The sequence below is a fragment of the Carcharhinus amblyrhynchos genome, chromosome 10, assembly GCF_965287045.1.
Source record: "Carcharhinus amblyrhynchos chromosome 10, sCarAmb.v2.hapA, whole genome shotgun sequence".
Lineage (NCBI taxonomy): Eukaryota > Metazoa > Chordata > Chondrichthyes > Carcharhiniformes > Carcharhinidae > Carcharhinus > Carcharhinus amblyrhynchos.
The window spans coordinates 88,760,282-88,783,184 of NC_137333.1; the positions used below are offsets into that span (position 1 = coordinate 88,760,282).

At 39.4% G+C, this 22,903-nt stretch overlaps 1 protein-coding gene across 3 annotated transcripts in view; it reads left to right on the forward strand.

The window, feature by feature from the left end:
• Positions 1–7,458: 7,458 nt before the first annotated feature.
• Positions 7,459–22,903, forward strand: part of dnajb13 (DnaJ heat shock protein family (Hsp40) member B13) — a 43,058-nt gene continuing 27,613 nt past the window's right edge. For 2 of the 3 annotated variants that reach the window (XM_080197959.1, XM_080197961.1), the window contains exons 1-3: positions 7,459–7,619; positions 12,987–13,090; positions 18,964–19,125. In XM_080197959.1, the coding sequence (XP_080054085.1) occupies positions 7,552–7,619; positions 12,987–13,090; positions 18,964–19,125 (334 nt within the window). In that variant the 5' untranslated portion in view covers positions 7,459–7,551. The remainder of the gene's footprint in view (positions 7,620–12,986; positions 13,091–18,963; positions 19,126–22,903) is intronic. The other variant, XM_080197960.1, reaches the window with a different exon arrangement.

The following is a 22,903-nucleotide window of genomic DNA, read 5'->3' on the forward strand; positions in this document are numbered from 1 at the left end:
ATAAACAGTTTAAAACATTTAGGCTTGTTGAATCAGCTCAATTTTACACAACCACTGTATATTTTTTAAGAAGCAACTCACTCTTTAATTTGAAGGCGGGAGAGTTCTACTTTTAACTTGTTAAAAATAAAGATTTGCAACCACAAGAACATATGTCAAGACATTTGCTCATATATATTCAATGCAAGTTCTTGGAAATGACAATATACGTACAGATACTATGTATATGCAAGAGGAAGACTGTTGCACCAGAAAATGGTCAATCTGCGCTGTTGGAAATCCATCAGCGCAGATGATTTGCAAAGATGCCTGGCTGATACTGTCAGATGACTTCTAAACAGTCTTGACAATTATGCACTATTTGCTATATTCATACAAAAGCAAAATGGTGAAAATGCTGGAAATTTGGGCAAAGGAGAATGGGATGTTGGTCAGGCAGTACATATGGAGAGAGAAACAGAATTAATGTGACAAAGTGTGAAGAAAGGTTATTGGCCTGAAATGATAACACTGTTTCCCACTCCACAGATGCTGCCTGACCTATTGGAGCATTTCCAGCATTCACTATTGGTATATTTATGAACTAGAAGGCTTCTCCTTATTCCCCTAAACCTCATCCAGTGTTTAGCTGACTAATGTTCTAAAACATGCCTTTGTAATGGCATTTCTAACATAGACATCATGGAGCACTGAACAAAATTGGATTGAGCAGGAATGAAAGAGCAAGTTAATGAAAGCATAATCATAGCGCTTTAAAGCGGCTTTGGATGTAATAAGCTGGGAGGGGAATGGAAGCTTCAGTGTTGGGGGAAATAGTGGATGAAGCAGACAAGGGAGTCCCAGGTTCTAGCCCAGGTCTTTGCTGAACCAACTATACAACAAAGAACAAAGAAAAGTGCAGCATAGGAACAGGCCTTTCGGCCCTCCAAGCCCATGCCAATCACTAAACTAAACGAGAAACCTTACACGGTCTATATCCTTCTATTTCCTCCCTATTCATGTACCCATCCAGATGCCTCTTAAATGTTGCTAATGTGCCTGCTTCCACTACATCCTCTAGCAGCACATTCCAGGTACCCACCAGTCTCTGCGTGAAAACGTCCCCTGCACATCTTCCTTAAACTTTCCCCTTCTCACCTTGAATCTGTGGACCCTTGTAACTGACAGTTTCACCCTGGGGAAAAGCCTTTGACAATCCACCCTGTGCCCTCATAATTTTGTAGACCTCTATCAGGTCACCCCTCAGTCTCCGTCTTTTCAGTGAAAACAATCCTGTTTATCCAACCTCTCCTCATAGTCAACACCCTTGAGACCAGGCAACATTCTGATGAATCTTCTTTGCACTGTCTCCAAAGTTTCCACGTCCTTCTGGCAGTGTGGTGATCAGAACTGCATGCAATACTCCAAATGTGGTCTAACCAAAGTTTAATGAATGAAGTTGTTGTATTTAATTCCTACCCACAAATCTAGAATGGAAGGGCACATAATGTCCCAACAAGGCCTTAGTCAGAGTGCTGTCCTCCTTTCCCTGTTTTCAAAGGCCCATACTAAGAAGTGGCTATGGGAGCACCAATCACAGCCTAGTAGTTCTGATGATAGGCTCATTCTTGAGTTTGTAAGTTCCAGGCAAAGCCTCAGCTGGGACACATTTTCCAGTTGCGGCACCTTCATTATGGCTCCTCGCTTCTTCGATTCTTTATGCAACCTTCGCCATCAATAACATGACCAAAGTACTCAAATGAGTCCTTAAAAAATTCACACTTGTCTTTCTTAATCTGTAGTCTCTTAAGCATCTCTATTAAGTTCTACAAACGTTTCTCATCTGTGGAACCTGTCAACAGGATGTCACCCGAGCATCATTGGACTCCTGGAAGACCATTCAAAATCTGATCCATAACATTTTGAAAAGAGCTGACGTGATCCTGAAAGGCAGTCATTTATAACAGAATAACCCCTTCTGGGGTAAATGGTGACCGGGAGTCTTTGGCCACCTTCTCCTGCAAACACATTTGCGAGAGGTGCAACTTTGTAAACTTCTACCCATCAGCAAGGCCACTAAACAAGTCTTCCATAAGGGGTAACAGATACTGATCCGCACATAAGTCAGGGTTCACAGTGACCACAGACGAACTGAGATATGACAACTAGGAACACCCAAATCAGCAGGAAATACAAAGGAAAAAATGTTAACTCTATGTTTTATATCATTGAAAGAGGTTCTGCTATCCTGAAGTTGTGCAGTTGTGGAGAGCTGCAGCTTATCTCAGCAAACCATGAGATGAAGAAGGCAGCACTGAGGGTTGAAGGCTGCAAAAGCTATTTCCAGAATAATAGAGCCAATAGAGCGGGTAAAGTCCATCGTTATGGTGCAAAGCTGAATGAGCTATGCTCAGGTATTAATATTTTCAAGTTCAATATTGAAAGATATAAAAAGTGCTTGATATAAAAGGAAAGAGAGCTTTTGGGAAAGTTCAGGCATTTAGTGAAGAAGATTTCTAGAAACTTGCGACACTCCATGATGAAAAATTAGAATCAGAGAATAAAGTCAGTGACTTGAAAAGACTAAAGATTGAGCAGAACATATTGCAGGACATATAACATAGAACATAGAAAACCTACAGCACAAACAGGCCTTTTGGCCCACAAGTTGCGCCGATGATATCCATACCTACTAGGCTTACCTATAACTCTCAATTCTATTAAGCTCCATGTACTCATCTAGAAGTCCCTTGACAGACCCTATTAAATTTGCCTCTACCACCACCGACGGCAGCCAATTCCACTCACCCACCACCCTCTGAGTGAAAATCTTACCCCTGATATCTTCTCTGTACCTACTCCCCAGCACCTTAAACCTGTGTCCTCTCGTAGCAACCGTTTCAGCCCTAGGAAAAAGCCTCTGAGAATCCACCCGATCTATACCTCTCAACATCTTATACACTTCTATCAGGTCACCTCTCATCCTTCATCTCTCCAGGGAGAAAAGACCGAGCTCCCTCAACCTATCCTCATAAGGCATGCCACCCAATCCAGGCAACATCCTTGTAAATCTCCTCTGCACCCTTTCAATAGCTTCCACATCCTTTCTGTAATGAGGCGACGAGAACGGAGCACATGGTTCCAAGAGAGTTCTGAATAGGGTCTTATACAGCTGCAACATTATCTCCCGACTCCTAAACTCAATCCCTCGATTGATGAAGGCCAGTACACCATACGCCTTCTTAACCACATCCTCAACCTGCAAGGCCGATTTAAGAATCCTATGGGACTCTTATATTGGGACAAGCATATGGAAGAGAAATGCAAACTGTACAATTAGCAGAAAAAGTACCCAAAAGGGAGATCCTGACCCTCTGGTCAAAATTTCCAAAGCACATGCTTTGAATAGAAGAACTTGAAAAAGAAAATACTGACATTGTTGAGTTCAGACGGCAAGTTAATTAACTGCAGATGCAGCTTAATGCTATATCACAGCCGGAAAATTATTTATTGACAACTAGTAACAAACGGCGAGTGATGCTGGATAGTTTAAAATAGGAAATATGCAAAAAGCCAACAGAATTTGCACAGCAGGACACTGAAAATTTTATGGAAGATAGACATATAGAGTGGTTGGATGAGAAACATGAGCTGGAGAATCACAATGCAGAGCTTGAGGAGAAATATTTCCCTGCCAAAGACAAACTGCAGCCTGCTAATTTAGCTCAGAAAAAGTGGCACATTTTACCACTAGGCAAAACTGTGAATAATCTTCTTTGATAAAAAAAACAAGCTCTAGAAGTGCCTGATGGTGATTAGTCTTTATAAAAATCGATCGTTAATCTTCACTTTAGAAAAAGATTAATGATTGGAACAGTTATATTGATATAGAAGCATTGTAGAAAGAAGGGTGTTAAATTGTTAGATCATTCGTAGAATTAGGAACTAATTGTTATGCAAAGTGTTACGTTTTACGATTGCACTGCAGTCGGGTGCCAAGCAACAAAACATCAGCCTGCCAGTCATATGGAGAATTCTAAGAAATACACTCAAAATGCTAGCATTTTGAATCTAAAGAGGGTGATTATTTTACACTTTTGGGAACCTGCAGGCAATATACCCCTATTGTCACTGTCATAGTTGAGAAGAATAAATTCATTTTTGCATTTGTCTAACTGTTGGTAGGTAAGGAAATTGGCACAATCTAGTCTGTGAACACATCTCTCAGGCCAAACATGCTAACTTCCAGTTAACCCTGACAAATGCAATAGAAGGTCCAAATATTTCAATGCTAAAACAGAACCAGAAATTTAATTTAAACTCTAGCTAAACCAAAAACTGTAAGGCGTTGTTTTTGTTAGAACCGTAGAAAGATTATAGTGCAGAAAGGGGCCATTCAGCCCATCGTGTCTACAGCAGCCAAAAGAGAGAAAAAGAAGATGGACCCTCATTTTAATCACATTTTCCAGCACCTGCTCCTTGGCTTTGGCGGTTACAGCCGATTTCAGATGCCGAGCTGGGTACCTTTTAAATGAGTTGAGCGTTTCAGCCTTAACCACCAACTTGGGTAGTGAATTCCAGATGCCCACCATTCTCTGGGTGAAAATGTATTTCCTCATTACCCCTCTCTTACTTCTACCAATCACCTTAAATATATACATTCTTGTAACTAACCCCTTAGCTAGGCAAAACAGGTCTTTCTTGTCTACCCTGTCTAGACCCCTCATAATTTAGTATACCTCAATTAGGTCTCCGCTTAACCTCCTCTGTTTTAAGGAAAACAACTCTAGCCTATCCAACCTCTCCTCATAACAGCAATTTTCAGGTCCTGGCAACATTCTTGTCAATCTTCTCTGCATTCTTTCTAGAGCAATTATGTCCTTCCGGTAATATGGTGACCAGAATTTTACACAAAACTCCAGTTGCTGTCTACATTGTGAACCTCGCTGATGTTCAGTGCGAGAGCCTCCCAAATCCCAGAAGGGAAATTTGGAACACAAGCTCTTACTTATTTATTTTTGTAATTTGGAAATTTTGTAATGTGAGAAAAGAGATGAAACTCAGTAAGGAAAAGGGGTTAGACTTGTAAATATTCAAATGACAAAACATTTATTAAATTTTAAAACACAAAGCAAGAAAGACAACAGTACAAAACAACATCACTGCAATAATGGTTATCCAGAGAATATGCTTAAATTACTAGGGAGTTTAGTTAGCTGGACAGCTGGTTCATGATGAAGAGCAATGCCAACAGTGCAAGTTCAATTTCTGTACCAGCTGAGGTTATTCATGAAAGCCAGACTTCTCAACTTTACCCATGCCCAAGGTGTGGTGGTCCTCAGGTTAAAATCATCATCACCCTTTGAGGGGAAGAGTGGCCTATGGTCATCTGGGACTATGATTACTTTATTTTTTACTTAAATTAGCCCCTCAATCCAAACCTATCTAATTTCCTAAACTCTGAGAATACATTTACCACAAATCAACATCACGGTTTTAATACTATGGGCCAAATTCAGCAGAGAATTACTGCACAGGACCTATAGCTTTCTTCTGGGAACTTTTCTTTTAGTTTAAAGTATAAATTGTTGGGTCTCACATAGTCAGGCTTTTTCGGCTTTTTTTTTGCACCATTACTTGATTCTTTGCAACTGGGTGTAGCTATGGTCTAGGTCCCTAGACTGCTAGAATCATAGAATCCCTACACTGCAGAAGGAGACCATTCAGCCCATTGAGTCTGCACCAACCACAATCCCACCCAGGCCCTATTCCCATTACCCCACATATTGACCCGGCTAATCCCCCTGACATTAGGAGCAACTTAGCATGGCCAATCCCCCAACCTACATATCTTTGGAGTGTGGGAAGAAACCCATGCAGACTCAGGGGGAATGTGCAAACTCCACACAGACAGTGACCTGAGACCAGAATTGAACCTGGGTCTCTGGTGCTGTGAAGAAGCAATGCTAACCACTATGCCACCTTGCCACCTGTGCTAGTCTCCATTTTTCTTCACAAAGTGTTTCACCCTCCTATTAGACTAATTTGCATCTCTCAAGTTCTCAGTGCAGCTAAATCCCCATCAGTTTATATTTTATCCAATTCTTTGCATTTCATTTCATTCCAATTTCCTAACAGCTAACTAGAGTTTTATACAGTTCCATCATTACATCCTTGCTTTTTTGTTCAATACCTCACTCAAAAAAGGAAAGAATATGATAACCTTTCTTGATCACCTTGTCCCCAACTATCCTGCCGCTTTCAGGGATCTGTGAATATGCACTCCAATGTCTCATTACCTCACAAATTTCCAGTTGGATTCCATTTACAACTTTTCTGCCAGTTCAATCAAATCATTTATATAATTCTGGAGCTGACAGCTATACTCTTCACTATCAACTACACAACCATTTTTTATATCATCTGCAAATTTCCTAATCATGCCCCCCCCCCCAGATAATAGCAAAATTATTAATATATACCACAAACAGCAAGGTCCCAACACTGAGCCTCGTGGAATACCACTGGAAACTCTTCCATTAGCAAAAAAACATCAATTACCCTTCGTTCCCTGTTACTGAGCCAATTTAGGATGCAACCTGCCATCTGCCCCTGCACCCCATCAGATTTCATTTTTCTGACCAGTTTGCCATTTATGATCTTGTCAAATGCCTTAATGAAATCCTTATAGGCAATATCCACTGCACTAACCTCATCAATCCTTCTTGTTATTTCCTCAAATAATTTTACTGAGTTATTAAGACAAGATCTTTCTCTAACAAAACCATACTGATTATCCCTGATCAATTCGTACCTTTCTAAGTGACAATTTAAGGGCAGCAGATACGTGGAAACGCCATCACCTGAAAGGGCCCCTCCAAGGCACTCACTGACCTAAGTTGTAAACATAGAATCGTTCCTTCAATGTGGCTGGGTCAAAATCCTGGGACACTGTCCTTAATGGCACTGTGGATGTAACCATAACCACATGAACTGCAGTGGGTCAAGAAGACATCCGTTCAAACAACATTTAAGAGATGGAAAATCAGTGCTGGCAACACTCACATTCCCTGAAAGGATAAATGAAAAATAAGGTGTGATTTTAACATGATCAAAAATAATAAAGCAGACTGAGATTTTCTTTGTTTGCAAAACGTGTTTGAAAAAGAAACTTAAAATATATGAAGTAATTTCAGAACCACGGAGAGCAGTTGGTTTTGTTTTTTTTGTTGTGATTCCAATTCAATCAAGTCCAATTCAGAGTCTCAACAAGTTGAGACATTCCCGATCCAAGCTGACAAGACAGGGCTCTCACCTCCTGTCTTAAACTTAAAAAGGGATAAATCCTGAACAGAACCCAACCTTCACCCAGAGGAACTACAACTCCCAGAAGGCCGTGCGGCGGTAACCATGGCGACTGGCTAAACCATCGCCGCCATTTTGTGGCCGGGCGGTTGCCACAGCAACGGAGGTCCGGCGTGGGGCCGGGAGGCGGCGGTGCCGGTGGAGAGCGGAAAGCCAGCGAGCACCCTTCAAATTTAATATAGTGAGGAAACCGCAGGGCTGAAGAAGATGGGTCAGGATTATTACATTCTCCTGGGCATCCTCAGGAACGCAACGGACGCGGATATTAAGAAAGCGTGAGTGATCCTTCCTCAGCACCAAGGGCACAGGGAGGGAGTGGGCCAACATCTCACCCCTCAGAACTACTCCTCCATTCACTAAAATCAGGCTGATCAGCCTGCTCACTCCCAAATCTAAGCTGGAGATTTGCCAAGCATTTTGCATCCCAAACTTCCTTTCAGCTTTCACGTTTTGGTTTCCCTCCATTGATTCGATTTGATTTATTATTGTCAAATGGTTTGGGATACAGTGAGACAGTATTGTTTGTCTCTACAGACAAAACATGCCATTCATAGAGTACATAGGGGAGAAGGAAAGGAGAGGGTGCAGAATTTTTTTTTATTCATTTGTGGGACATGGACGTCACTGGCTGGCCAGCATTTATTGCCCATCCCAAGTTGCCCAAAGGCAGTTGAGAGTCAACCACGTTGCTGTGGCTCTGGAGTCACATCTAGGACAGACTGGGTAAGGCAGATTTCCTTCCCGAAAGGGCATTAGTGAACCAGATGGAGTTTTCCGACAATTGGCAAAGGAATCATGGTCATCGGTAGATTCTTAATCCCAGATATTTTTAATTGAATTCAAATTCCACCATCTGCTGTGGTGGGATTCGAATCCAGGTCCCCAGAACATTAGCTGAGTTTCTGGATTAATAGTCTAGGATAATACCACTCAGCCATCACTTCTCCATAAAGGTAATATTATAGTGTTACAGTTCCCATAGGGTGAGGTGAATTTTTGTTTTAAAAGAAGTTTTGTTTATTAGTGTCACAAGTAGGCATATGTTAATACTGCAATGAAGTCACTGTGAAAATCCTGTAGTCATCACACTCCAGTGCCTCTTTGGATACATTGAGGGAGAATTTAGCATGGCCAATATATCTAACCAGCACGCCTTTCGGACTGTGGGAGGAAACCGGAATACCATGACAATGACCCAAGCCAGGAATTGAACACGGGTCCCTGGCTGTGTGCAAGGCAAAAGTGCAAACCACTGTGCCATTGTGCCACCCAAACTTTAAACTTTAAATTTTGGTCGTCCTGGATTGAATTTAATTGAGTCAAATTGATTTATTTTATCATATGTATTGAGATATAATGAAAAGTATTGTTTCTTGCACACTATAGACAAAACATGCTGTTCATAGAGTACATGTCATAGAAGGAAAGGAGAGGATGCAGAATATAGTGTTAAAGTCATTGATAGGGTGATGAGAAAGATCAGCTTAATATATGGAGGTCCATTCAAAAGTCTGATGGCAGCTGGGACAGAGCTGTTCTTGAGTCAGTTGGTATTGTTTTTAGACTTTTCGGAGTAAAATTAAAATTCTATTCCCTTTCAATATTGAAATATTTGGATCTCCTGTTGCATTTGGTCTGTGTTAACTGGAAATTCAGTTGTTGTTTTGCCACATATCCTTTAATACCCTTCAAAATCAAAAATCTAACAACCTCAGATTTACATTTTACAAATGATCTTGCGTCAATTGCCCATCATGGAACAGAGTTCCAAACTTCTTTTCTTTCTTGAACACTCTTTTTGTGTAGGAGTGTTTCTTAATTTCATTCCTGAAAGTTCTGTCTCTAACTTTTAGACTATGCCCCCAGTCCCAGACTCTCCAGTCAGCAGAAATGGATTCTCTCTATGCAATCTGTTCTTCTTACTGAGGTGAATTTTACTTCCCTCCTGCCTCCTGCCACGGGAATCGGAGCGGGCAAATGGTGGACCATGGAAAGGTCCATTGACCTTGGGTAGGATTTTCCAGTTTTGGAGCAAGGGTAGCTGGAAAATCCTGCTTACTGTGTTGAAGCTTGGATCAAATGTAGTTGGAAAGGATGAGAAAATGGTTAAAATGAAATATGGGATTCTACATTTTATAAATAGAGGAATAAAGTATGAACGCAAGAAAATGATGATGAACCTTTACTAAACACTGGTTTTGATTTTGACTTGATTTGATTTATTATTGTCACATGCATTAACATACAATGAAAAGTATTGTTTCTTGCATGCTATGCAGGCAAAACATACCATTCATAGAAAAGGAAACGAGAGAATGCAGAATGTAGTGTTACAATCATAGTTAGGGTGTAGAGAAAGATCTATTTTACTAATATGGATCACTCTCACCTGGTGTTTTGTGCCCAATTCTGGACATTGCACTTCAGGAAGAATGCAAAGACCTTAGCGAGGATTCAGAAAAGATTTGTGAAAATGTTTTCAGGGATGCGAGAAAAATTATGTAGGTAGCTGGGAGAAACCAGGGCTGTTCTCCATGGAGAGGAGACTCTGATCACAACCTTTGATGATTGAACTGTCAGACTAATTGTGTGAAAGTCAGAACATAAGCATGCCTTTGGCTTCTACATTATGGTGACCGTTATTGATCATTATTGTCTGCATGAAGTCTTCTGCTATTCTCATGACAAGATGCATAGGTTAGCGGGATTGGAAATGTATTGTCTGAGAGTGTGATGGAAGCAGGTCTAGTCATGACTTTCAAAAGGGAATTGGATAAGAACCTGAGGAGAAAAGAATGCAGCGCTAGGGGGGAAGAGAAAGGGAGTGGGACTAGCTGATTAGCACTTGCAGAGAGTTGACACAATCATGATGGGCTGAATGACCCCTTTTTATGTTGTAACTATTCTATAACTATATGAATTTGCCCTTTAGCCATCCAAGTCCCATGGAATGTTTGAAATCTCTCTTCGTTGTTTAACCCTTAGAATCCAGGTATAATTTTAGTAAATCTACACTGCACTTCCGCCTAGGCCTGTAGTGGTTCAAAAAGGCAGCTTGCTACCACTTTCTGAAGGCCAACTAAGAATGAGCAATAAATGCTGGCCTATCCAGCGACACCCACATCCCATAAAATTATTTTTTTTAAAAGGTCCAATGTGTGGCTCCCAGAACAGCTTACTGTACTGATTGGTGTTCAATAACGTAGAGCTGCTTATATCAAAGTATTGGAGGATAAGATACCGGTCTGCCGACCCCATCACCCCAAAAAACCTGCAAATTTTTGTGGTCTACATTCTATGATGCTATATTATTGGCATATTAACCATTGAGATGAAAAAAGTTAATGTAAAACTAACAAGAAGAGGAAAGACCATCAATTTGAGGCCACAGTTCAATTCCCTATCATCCTATGGTTGATGCATTAAGATGCATCATTTGTGTACATTTTTAACATAATCTTTTCTGGTAAATTTAGTAAAACTCTCCTTCATGAATTGCATTGTTAAAGAGTCAACTATGTCCATTTCGTTTTTCTCTCCTTGCTTGAAAGCGGCTATAGTTCCAATGAAAATCGAGACATTTCTTCCATCTGTCCTGAGTAATTGGGACTGAATATGTTGGAAAATTATCCCAGAGTCCATCCTCAAGGTCTCTACTTTCCCCTTACATCGCATTTCTAAGTTACATTTATTTTGCAGCACTGGCACATTTGTTTGATAACTAATTAATACAAGCTGATATTGTGGTGAGGCTAGCAAATGGAATTGTTACATCAAGTATTGCGTTCAATAAACATGTATACGTGCCAACTGTCAGCATTTCACAATGTTTCTACAGGTTGTCCATATAAAATGGTGTTGGTAGAAATCAATACTTCTAATGCTACCAGCAATTAAGGGTCAAATTTATCTCAAGTTACTGCAATTGTTGTTGATGCTTGAGGTACTGCTCTGAGTTTTCATGACATCTACATTTGGATGCTTTAGAAACCAACAAGAGCAATCAAAAAGGAACAGGTCGTATTTGCTGTCATAAGGAATCCAGCAAGTCCTGGCGCAATGCTAGATTGCGGATGTTTTCAAATCGTTCCATAACTTCACCTCTTCCTCTCTGTGATCTCCTCCAATCTTATAGCTGTCCAGGATCAAGATGCTCTGCTATTTCTCTTGAGCATTCCTGATTTTAATTATCCTGCTGTTAGCCAAGGCCCTAGGTTTTGGAATGCCTTCCTCAAATCCCTTGGTCTCCCTACCTCTCTTTCCTTCTTAACATGCTTTTTAAAAACCTACTTCTTTGACCAAGCATTTGATCTGATTTGGTATCCCCTTACATGGTGCACTGTCAAATTTTGTTTAATAAAACTTGTAAAGTGCTCTGTGAGATTTTATTATGGTGAAGGTGCCCTGTAAGTGCAAGTTGTTGTAAGGCTCAGGGGAGACCCACTTACATTGTTTTTGTAAGGTTTAGTCATAGTGCCCTTTTGCAATCCTTACCAATAAATGGATTTGCAGCCCTTACCAATAAATGGAAACAATATGAATACATGGTCAAATATTGATTTGAATTGGGATGTACTTCACTGACATGGTCAATGTAAAGGCTTAATGAATGAGTGACAGTGGAAAAGGTTGTCTTTATTAATGGCTTTGCTATGATTGTAACGCTCTCTCCTTTCCTTCTCTATGTACAGTATGCTTTGTCTGTACAGCGCAAGAAACAATACTTTCCACTGTATACTAATACATGTGACAATAAAAAATCAAATCAAATTTTAAAAAAATGCCCAGTCTGATCATTCTGAATGGCACTGGTTTTTGTAGAGTTTATGAGCACGTTCCCCTGAACATGTAAACATGCCACTCACCATTAATTTTGGTTTCAAATGCAAAATCACAATCATCTTCAAAATACTGGAAAATGCATCAAAAAAGGGTCAAAAATCAAAATAATTTGGCAACCTTGTTGCCAGACCCCTCTATAAATTTAGTTTTGCATTTCTAATGTTCACATTCCCATTCAGAAATGCCTAAACCGATCATGATTTCAAACACACTTCTGTGTGCTTAAATTTTTATCCCTCTACAATTAATTTAATGAAATGTTGGGTACAATTGCAATTAATGCCATGGCAAGCTTGTGACCCATTGTATTCTCATTATAATTTCTACTTTTAATATGTCACAGGCCAGGCCACTGGGTTTTACCTTTCATAAAAAACAAACTGAGTCATGAATCAGATCACAAAACACTGATAAAAGTTCAGAGATTCAACTCAATAAAAATTAAACACACTTAGTCACCTTGAACCTGTAGCCTTTGCTGTAAATGTTTAATTTCAGATGAAGGATCATCAACCTGAAATGTTAACTCTGTTTTTCTCTCTCCACAAATGTTGACTGACCTGCCGAATATTTCCAACATTTTCTGTTTTCATTTCAGTCTTTACCTGGGAATATTTTCCAGTTGTAATTTGTGTTATTGAGTTTTTTGAAATTGTGCCAGATTTTTGGAAGCCTTTGTGGGTTTTGTAGGGTGGCATGTATGAGAGAGAAGTACATTTCTTCATTAAACCATCAGGGCAATAAATGGAAAGGGAGAAGACTTATTGCATTTTACTGAGTATGTTTATTTGCCATTGTAGGTACCGTAAATTGGCCCTGAAGTACCACCCACACAAAAGTAAGGATCCATGTGCAGAGGAAAAGTTCCTACAAATTGCAGAAGCATATGATGTTCTAAGTGATTGTGAGTATTTCAATCTTTCTAACTAGGAGCTGTAAAAATGTATGAAAAATGAGTACATTTCAGGGTCAGATGAAACAAGACAAATATCTCCACATATTGTCCCTAAATTAGGCGTCCTTCAATCTGGTTATAATTCCTTTATTGTGGAGTCCAATAGGCATAGACAAAGGTCATAGGTAGAAGAGGGCACTCACAATGTTAAAATGGTGGCGCAGGCTTGTTGGGCCGAAGGGCCTGTTCCCTGTGCTGTGTTGTTCTTTGTTCTATTTAATTCATGTGAGCATTGCAACCTTAATCATGCATTTTTGTTTACACTTTGATTGGCCCTGATACATTCAGATTATAGATTTCATAGGTTTTAAATTAAAATACAAACTGAAACATTACTTCTGGAGTTTTATAATACAGTTGATGCTTATTTGTGAAATCTGAGTTTTCTTTTCATTAATATCCCCCAGTAATTAGCTTATTAAAATCCTGGTCATAGCAAGTTCAAGGCCCACAAAAGTCCTGTGGGCAGGCATCAGGGCTGTGAAACATGAGCATTATTCCTTCACTGCTGGCTGAAAATCTGGGTAAGTAGCTGGATTCAAAGGATCAACAAATTCAAAAAACTATAACTAGCTCGAAGGCTGATTCACTTCAGTTATGAAATCCAGTTCTGGTTAAACTCAACTGCCTTCTCCCTCTGCAGGCATCTTACAACATGATTACCTCTCATTGATACATTCCACTTAAATCTTCTGAGAAGACAGACATTATGGACACATTTACCTGCTCTGTCCTGCAGATTTAGACTAATTATTTCAAGGCGCTGAATTCCTGTTTCAGTCAAGTTAATTCCTGTATTTTTTCTCAGCAAAATCTCACTCATTCAGCCTCTCACAAGAGTATCCATTAAACTTGAAGGAGAAGGATTTCATGGAACCTACAGTGCAGAAAGAGGCCCTTCGGCCTATCGAGTCTGCACCAAACACAATCCCACCCAGGCCCTACCCCTACCCCCACACCCCTACATATTATACCCACTAATCCCTCTAACCTACGCATCCCTAGACACTAAGGGGCAATTTCTCAGCATGGCCAATCAACCTAACCCGCACATCTTTGGACTGTGGGTGGAAACTGGAGCACCCGGAGGAAACCCATGCAGACACGAGGAGAATGTGCAAACTCCACACAGACAGTGACCCAAGCTGTAAACATAATTATTTTAATAAGATTCAGGTTTTCACAATGAAAAGTCAATTTTTTTTATGAGGTGGAGATGCCAGCTTTGGTCTGGGGTGGGCACAGGAAGAAGTCTCACAGCATCAGGTTAAAGTCCAACAGGTTTATTTGAAATAAGAACAACAAAGAACAAAGAACAACACAGCACAGGAAATCACGAGCTTTTGGAGCACAGCTCTTCATCAGGTGAGTGGAGGTTAGTTCACAAACACAGCATATATAGGCAAAGACACAATTGCAAGACAATTACAGATTGGAATGAGAAGAGCGGTTGGAATGCAAGTTTTTACAGTTACGAATAGTGTGAGTGGAGCAAAGGATAATCACAGGTTAAAGAGGTGTGAATTGTCTCAAGCCAGGACAGTTCATAGGATTTTGCAAACCCAGGCAGTATGGTGGGGGTTACAAGTACTGTGACATGAACCGAAGATCCCAGTTGAGGCTGGAACTTGGCTACCAGTTTCTGCTTTGCGATTCTGCATTGTCGTGTGTCTTGAAGCTGCCTTGGAGAACACTTGCCTGAAGTTTGGAAACTTCTTACAATGTTTGTTTATTATTACTTCTATCCGTTTCCTGCTGCATCTTAGCAATTCAGCTGTAGTGGTTAGTGCTTTGCGATTCTGCATTGTCGTGTGTCTTGAAGCTGCCTTGGAGAACACTTGCCTGAAGTTTGGAAACTTCTTACAATGTTTGTTTATTTTTACTTCTATCCGTTTCCTGCTGCATCTTAGCAATTCAGCTGTAGTGGTTAGTTCCCTCATGTGGCAAGTTAGACTAAGCATACATGGTCTAAGTAACCATAGAAACTCTACAGTGCAGAAGGAGGCCATTCAACCCATTAGGACGGCACCAACTTCCAACAGATCATTCCACTCAATGCTGAAATCAAACCCAGGTCCTTGATATTGTGAAGCAGTGCTAGTCACCGTGTCACCAATTGATTTTGGAAAATTTTCTTTGTCATAGACAGCAGAGAAAAATAAACTTACTGATCTGATACTACATTACCTGGCAGCTGGCTTGAGAAGAGCACAGGCAAGAGAGACCTTTGTGTTTGGCTTTCTAGCTTTCCAGCAGAAGCAGTGCATGGCTGGATATCCAGACTCTCAGTGGGCAAGTGCACTACCGAATTGGTTAGATAGATTGGACATGCTAAATTGTCCCTTTCTGTCCAAAGATGAGTAGGTTAGATGGATTGGCCATGCTAAATTGTCTTTTATTATCCAAAGATGAGCAGGTTAGGTGGATTAGCCATTCTAAATTGCCCCTATATTGAGATTGAAATGTTCCAGTGTTACTTTGTTGTATAGGTACACCCACAATGATGTTAGGAAAGGAGTTCCAGAATTTTAACCTAACGGTGAAGAAAGGGTAGCATTGTTCCAAGTCATGGTGGTGTTTGACTTGAAGAGGAATTTAGAGGTTGTGTTCCCAAGTACCTGGTGTCCTTTATGTTAATTCTCTGGATGTACATATACATTGCTGATTAGGCTGGTAGATTGTGCCCACCTTTAGATGACTAGAATTGGGACATCTTGAACAGCTGTCTTCCTGTGATGTACACTTTGATTCAGCTAAGTGGTATGCTATGCCATTTCACAGGGCAGTTAGAGACAAGTATATGAGTGTAGGATTGTTGTGTCATATGGGTTAGGGCGAATACAGATGGCAAGTTTACTTCACAAAAATAATAGTGAATTGGTTGACTTTGTAGCAACACACAATTACTTCTAGTGATATAAGCATTTTATTTTTGGACACAAATTTTTAAACCAAATTTCAAATCCTCAAACTGTCATGATGGAATTTGAACTCACATTCAGGCCTTTGCATTGCTAAACCAGGGACACGACCACAGTTTCCAGTGTAACAGTGACTCCTGTATCAAATATTTCTGGATCCTTCCAAGATATGACCAGTGATTTCTACCAAATCAGTCGGCACTTAAATGATGACTCAAACAAGTCACAGAATTCTTGGCCTGGATCTTCCAATGGCAACAATGGTGAATGTTCAGATGTTTGTCATTGTTGCACATCAGGACCCTAATGTCACGCCAACCCATGCTGTTTAAATTTCTGGTGGGCAGAATTACGTAGCCCGGACTTGAGAATGTCTCTGATGCTGACTTTAACATCAGAGACTTGAGCTTTGCATTTTAATTTGTGCCAGGACACTTTCACTGTTTATCACAAGTTTCCAAACTGTAGGACCTGGGTTGACATGATTAACAGCGAAAGCTGTGTCAGGAAAACTTACATATTTATTTTAAACTAAACCTGAACAATTAACACCCAAACACAATGCCCACCCTCTCATAGCTGCACCATGTACCATCTGCACCACCACAACCCTCCACCCACTACCACTTCTACCCACACCAAAAACCCAGTTTGTTTTAGCATATCTTCACACCCACACTGTTTTCCCTTTGGAGAATAGTGGGGGAATGTTGTGCAAGGATTCTTGAGCTGATTATCAGCCTGTTGAACCATGTTATGAATGCTTCTTCCATGGCCAACAAGTCCTGGCATTAGACTCAAATCCGGAGGTTCTGATCCAGCGGTAGGGACCTGGAGACTTCCTATAAAAACGCCATCACCAGCCATTAACCACTTTACAAACATTTTATCTTCCCATGTTGTAAAAGCTGCAATAAATGCAGTACCATTTACCTCTATGAAAACAAATGCAATTAAAAAGACACCTATTCAAACATTTCTGCTTTATTAAACAGCTCTACAATAAATAAATAAATCCACATTCCTCTATCTGAACTCAAAACATAGGAAATCAATTGAAAGTATTTTAAACATTAGCAATTGTTTTTTATATCAGTGCTGAACAACAATCAAAGTTTTCGAAGGATTAGGGATAGCTAAACATAAACCTTAAAGACATTAAAAAAAACTCATCATAACACTTCAAATTTGCTGGACCTTAAAGAAAGTTACTTGAGTTGATGATGTCAAAGGGAAACAAGGTCCCTCTACTTCACGTACATCCCTGTGACAATGGCTCGCTTCTCATTCCAGGACAGGAAATGCCAACTGCAACAATGATAAAAGGAAGGGCCTCACTATTAATTACGGCTGCCACAGAGAGGGTTGAAGTCCGTGGCTATGGATTAAAGTTTGTGATGAGGACTGAAGATAATTTGATCTTCCCAATATTTAGTTGCAAGAAATTTCTCTGCATTCAGTACTGAATGTTGGACAAGCAATCAGGTCAACTGGAGGCAATATAGAGGTAAAAAGAGATGGTGGTGCAGTACAGCTGGATGTTAAAGTGAAATGTCTTCAGATTATGTCACTTAGGGCCACCGCTGCAGTCCTCTTAGCCAATGACTAACTCATAGCATACCACTTAGTTGAATTAAAGTGTACATCACAGGAAGACAGCTGTTCAAGATGTCCCAATTCCAGTCATCTAAAGGCGGGCAAAATCTACCAGCCTAATCAGCAATGTATATGTACATCCAGAGAATTAACATAAAGGACACCAGGTATTTGGGAACACAACCTCTAAATTCCTCTTCAAGTCAAACACCACCATGACTTGGAACAATGCTACCCTTCACTGTTAGGTTAAAATTCTGGAACTCCTTTCCTAACATCATTGTGGGTGTACCTATACAATAAATGCTAACAGTGATGCCCACATCCAGTGAGTGAAGAAATTAAAAAACATTTTTGTTGTTCTCATGACTTGGTTGTAATGCATTTTTTTGAACCCACTGCAATCTGGTTTGGAAATACCATCTTCTAAAACATGAAATTCTGATGTACCCTGTTTGATGCCTAAATTCAGTCTTTGGTAAACGTTGATAGCTACAAGTATGAAATCAGTGAAAATACATTTATCTTGTAGTTTGCTGTGTTGATACTAGGTGTTTAAGAAATGTATTTTGTGTCATTTTTCTTTTAAAGGATATGTTAAGATTCAACTCTGTTAAACAGTGCTGCTTTGTTTGCTCCAGACAGCCCACCTGCTAAGAATGTTGAAACATAATTGACCCCTGATACTGGGGTGTTTGTTTTAATCTGAGCTAATGCAGTTTTGTTTTTTTTTAGGTTGTCCCCTGGGATTTCAGAGTAAGGTTTAATTAGGTTGATTGACAAAAGCACATCATGTGTCAATGGGAGGAACTGGGCTTACGGAGGAAAGAAGCAGGGAGTTTCTGTTTGCAAGGAGCAGTAGCTCTTCTCCCCCTCTCCCCTCTCTCTGGAGGTTGAATTCTGGGACCTGCTAGAAAATAGGCATCTCTCTCCAGAGGTGTTAAAAGGCTTGAGGACTAGAAACCCACATAAGCCTGTGTGTTTTTCCTAACTAATTCTGAAGCGGAGTTTAAGGCTATGAGGAATGTTGCTTAAATTGGAACTAATAGAGATAGACTAGCAGTTAAGAATTGAATCTTGACATGTTCAATTAGTGACGGTCATGCTACTTATTTTGTTTTAGTTAAACTGCTTGGTAAATAAAGTTTGTATTGATAAAAGCCTCCTAGTGAGTCAATAGAATGACACCGGGGTGAAACACCTTATGCCCATGTAGAAGAAAATTGGTAGGATTGGGCATTTTAGTGAAGTTTACAAATTTAGATAAATCAATGTGTGAGAAATGTTCAATCGTACTTTTTTCAGTAAGAAAGAAAGCAACGTATGACAAATTTGGTGAGGAGGGATTGAAAGGAGGCATTCCCATTGAATACGGTGAAACTGATGCTTGGACATTTGGATATACTTTTCATGGAAATGCCTACAAAGTCTTCAGGGACTTCTTTGGTGGAGATAATCCATATGCAGGTACTTCCATTAAATTTTGAAATAACAATGTGAGAAGTAATGTTAACACAGAGATGACATTGTTCATTATCTACTGAATCATGAATGCTTGTCTGCCTATGCCAACTGGAAATGTATGCCAGTTGGTGGCAGTTTGTAAAGGGACATGCTACCAATTGATGCCAGAATATATCTTGTTTCAACCAAGATATTGCAGTTCACGATCTCAGAACGTTCCATCTGGGTAGCCTCATGTTTCGTTTTTGAAAATAAAAGTATGCTTATCCAGTGTTTCTTCATAACTCAAATCTTGACACTCACAACTGCCTCGAGTACTTAAATGCCATCATTGTACCTCAGTGACCAGAACTGCATGTAGCATTCAATCTTAGGTCCGAACAGAGTGCTATACAGTTTGATCACAACTTTCCTTGACTTGTGTTCTACTGTTTTAGCTGTCAAAAGCTAGATACCAAGCAGTGTAAAACATTTATAAGAGTAGGTACTTCCACTCCTTGACAGCATGTCTGTGACGCATTTATAAATGACGAGGACAGATTGCATGAGCTACCTTGTGTTCCCTTGAGTTTATAAGGTTGCAGAATAATGTAATTGAGGTTTTTAAAATGATTATGGGATGCTTCAATATTAACTGCTTTCTGAGACACTACTTAATTCATCATTGGCTGATTGTCATCCATCATCCATTTGGAACCTAGGAGACACCATCTTCAAATTTGAACCTAACTATTTAAAATAAGAGTCAGCCGTGGCTTAGTCGGTAGCATTCTCGCCTCTGTGTCAGAAGACTGTAAGTTCAAGTCTCACTCAATGTTTCCTGTAAGCTATGCAGCCATGTAGCAATTTGGATGTTGACGCACTGGTTGAATGTAAGTTACTGCATGTGTGTGGCTATGCCAAAAACAAATTCCATCGGCTTTAATGAATAGACCACGTACAACAAAAAGGAATTAGGAGGCATGTTGGTCTCACTCCAGGACTTGAGCACAAAAATTAAGGCTGATCCTCAAATTCACCACATGTCAGACTTTCACTCTGATGCCTTATTCAAACATATCTATTGTTGAGCAAGTCTGGGTATTTCATGACTGCCCAACCATGGATACCTCACAGCTGAGAAAACACTCCTAATTTTCCTGCAGAACTTTCTGAGCAAAGAAGAAGTAGGAAGCTGAGCTATTTCCTCTCTTACCACCCCAATCCTGATGATGCAAGAGCAAATTGAAGCACTCTTATGACTATTTCATCTGAATTTGGCATTATATGTTCACCCAAAAGGGCAAGTTGGCTTCAGTTTAATATATTTCACAAGACAGACTTCCGAAAATGCCCCACTCCCTCAGTACCACATTGAAGAGTCAACTAGGATTATGTGGTCAAGTCTCTGGATTGGAACTTGAATTTACAATCTTCTGATTCAGAAGTGAGCGTGGTACAACTGCACTGTGGTTGTCATCCTAGGTCTACTTTTATGTTATCTTAGTAGTTTGCCTGTGGTGTTGTTCCTGAAGAGTTGTTTACATTTTCTTTGCTGAGAAAGTGGTATCATAGCCTTAGGAGAGAAGCACTTCAGAAACCGTTTTCATGGAGCCAGAGGTTGCAACTATATTGTGATGGTTAACATAACATAGGAAATGTTGACATGGCAATTTGCAATGATAACTGGATACTGTTAGGTAATCATGTACTATGTCTTAAAAATATCATTTGGGTTCTGTCAAATCAGACATAACTAAATATATACAAATTAAAAAAAAACACTTTAACCTTTATTGATGACACATTTCACGTGTACCAGCAAAGCATGAACATTTACCATAGGAGTAGGAGAACGTTGCATTGGAATTCATTATTTACAGAATACCATTGTCATCCTCGGACATGGCCCTCTTTTTGTTATAATTTTTGATCATAACACTTAGTATCCTACTGCAGCAGCAACTTCCTTCTTCTTCCAGGCTCTATCTAAATTTTAATTACATAAAGAAAGTAAATCTTGTTTAAAGACTGGTCTCTTTTGCTGAACTAGTGCAATTAAAATTTATATTAGAAAGTAACAATTACCACATCAAATGGAACATCTATTCTATTTTCAGTTATTATTCAACCACATGGATCTGCCAACCATAAATTTGATCGCTATTCATAGAATTATAGAATCATAAAATCCTATAGTGTAGATGGAAGCCATTCAGCCCATTGGCTCTGCATCAATCACAATCCCACCCAGGTCTTATCTCCATAACCCCATGCATTAACCCTAGCTCATCCCCCTAATAAGAGGCAATTTAGCATGGCCAATCCACCTTCCCCGCATATTTTTGGACTGTGAGAGAAAACCGAAGCACCCAAAGGAATCCACGCAGACATGGGGAGAATGTGCAAACTCCACACAGATAGTGACCCACATCGGGAATTGAACCCAAGTTCCTGACACTGTGAGGAAGCAGTGCCACTGTGCTGCCCCATTTTTAAGAATTTATCACCTTCCAAGTCTACTTGCCTCATTCTACATGCAATACTCCATTATAAAGAAATACCTTACTTGTTTTCACAACATCAACATTCAAGTTTCCAACCACAGATTTTACTTCATTATTCTTTCACTCTCTCATAAAAACATGTTGTTAAACATGTCTGCAAAATATTAATTATACATTAATGAGTTAATTTAACACATTGGACCAGATTTTGCTGGATCAAGCCATCTTGTGTTGTGTCTGGTTAGTTAGACTTATACTGGATGTGTAAGGTATAAAAACCTGTGCTGACAAAGTTGTTAGAAGTTGCAGAGCTTATACCTGCATTAGATCAGTCACACTGACTCAAAATGTTAACTCTGTTTCTCTCTCCACAGATACTGCCGGCTTGATGAGTTTGTCCAGCATTTTCTGTTTAATATTATATATTGTATTGAGTATCTGTGACCCTGGTGAACAATTGAACAAACTGTGTATCTCCTTAACAAAGAGAGGAAGAAACTGAGAAAGAGGATAAAATAGAGTCGATGCATTCAATGCAAGATTAAATATTGAAAGATAAAAAAGAGAGGGAAGGGTAGATTGGATTAAGAGAGAGGGAGAAAAGAGACAGGAGGAAAAAATTAAATTAAAAAAATAACAAATTTAAAATCTAAAACAATACACAATCCAAAAGAATCAAACTCCACATTACAATTGTTTACTTTCTGGACTAGTTAGATTGGTGTCATTAATAATTACCATGTGGATCTTAAGGATTGGATTATCATGTTTGACTAATAAAATTCAGAATGTGCACTTGTGTAAAACAAAGTCTAGTATTGTTAAACCTGTAGATTCCCTCATCAGTCATGTCAGCAACTATCCTGATTATCCCTTTCCATATTTGTCTACCATTGTCTCAATAAGAATTTTATTGAATACATTACAGCAACAAAAGACAATTCAGTCAGTAAATTTAATCTTGTTCCTGTCAAATATTTAATTTGATCATATTGCATTTTATTTAAAGCTTATTTTGGAACATTAGAAATTTCAGTTACTGAAACAAAAATGGCAGATAAATAAATTAATATTTTGAGCAATTTGGAAATCCAGAAGCCAGACTATGCAACTACTGCCTGATAAATTCACTACAAAATAGTAACAATAATGCATTACAAAGTGACATCTTTAACATTAAAAAGGCCTATCACATTGTCATCTACACTATTAATAAGTACTATGGATACTTATGAATTTTCAATGTAGTGAATTTAATTTTCAGTTGTTTTCAGTACATACTTTTTCTGTTTTCT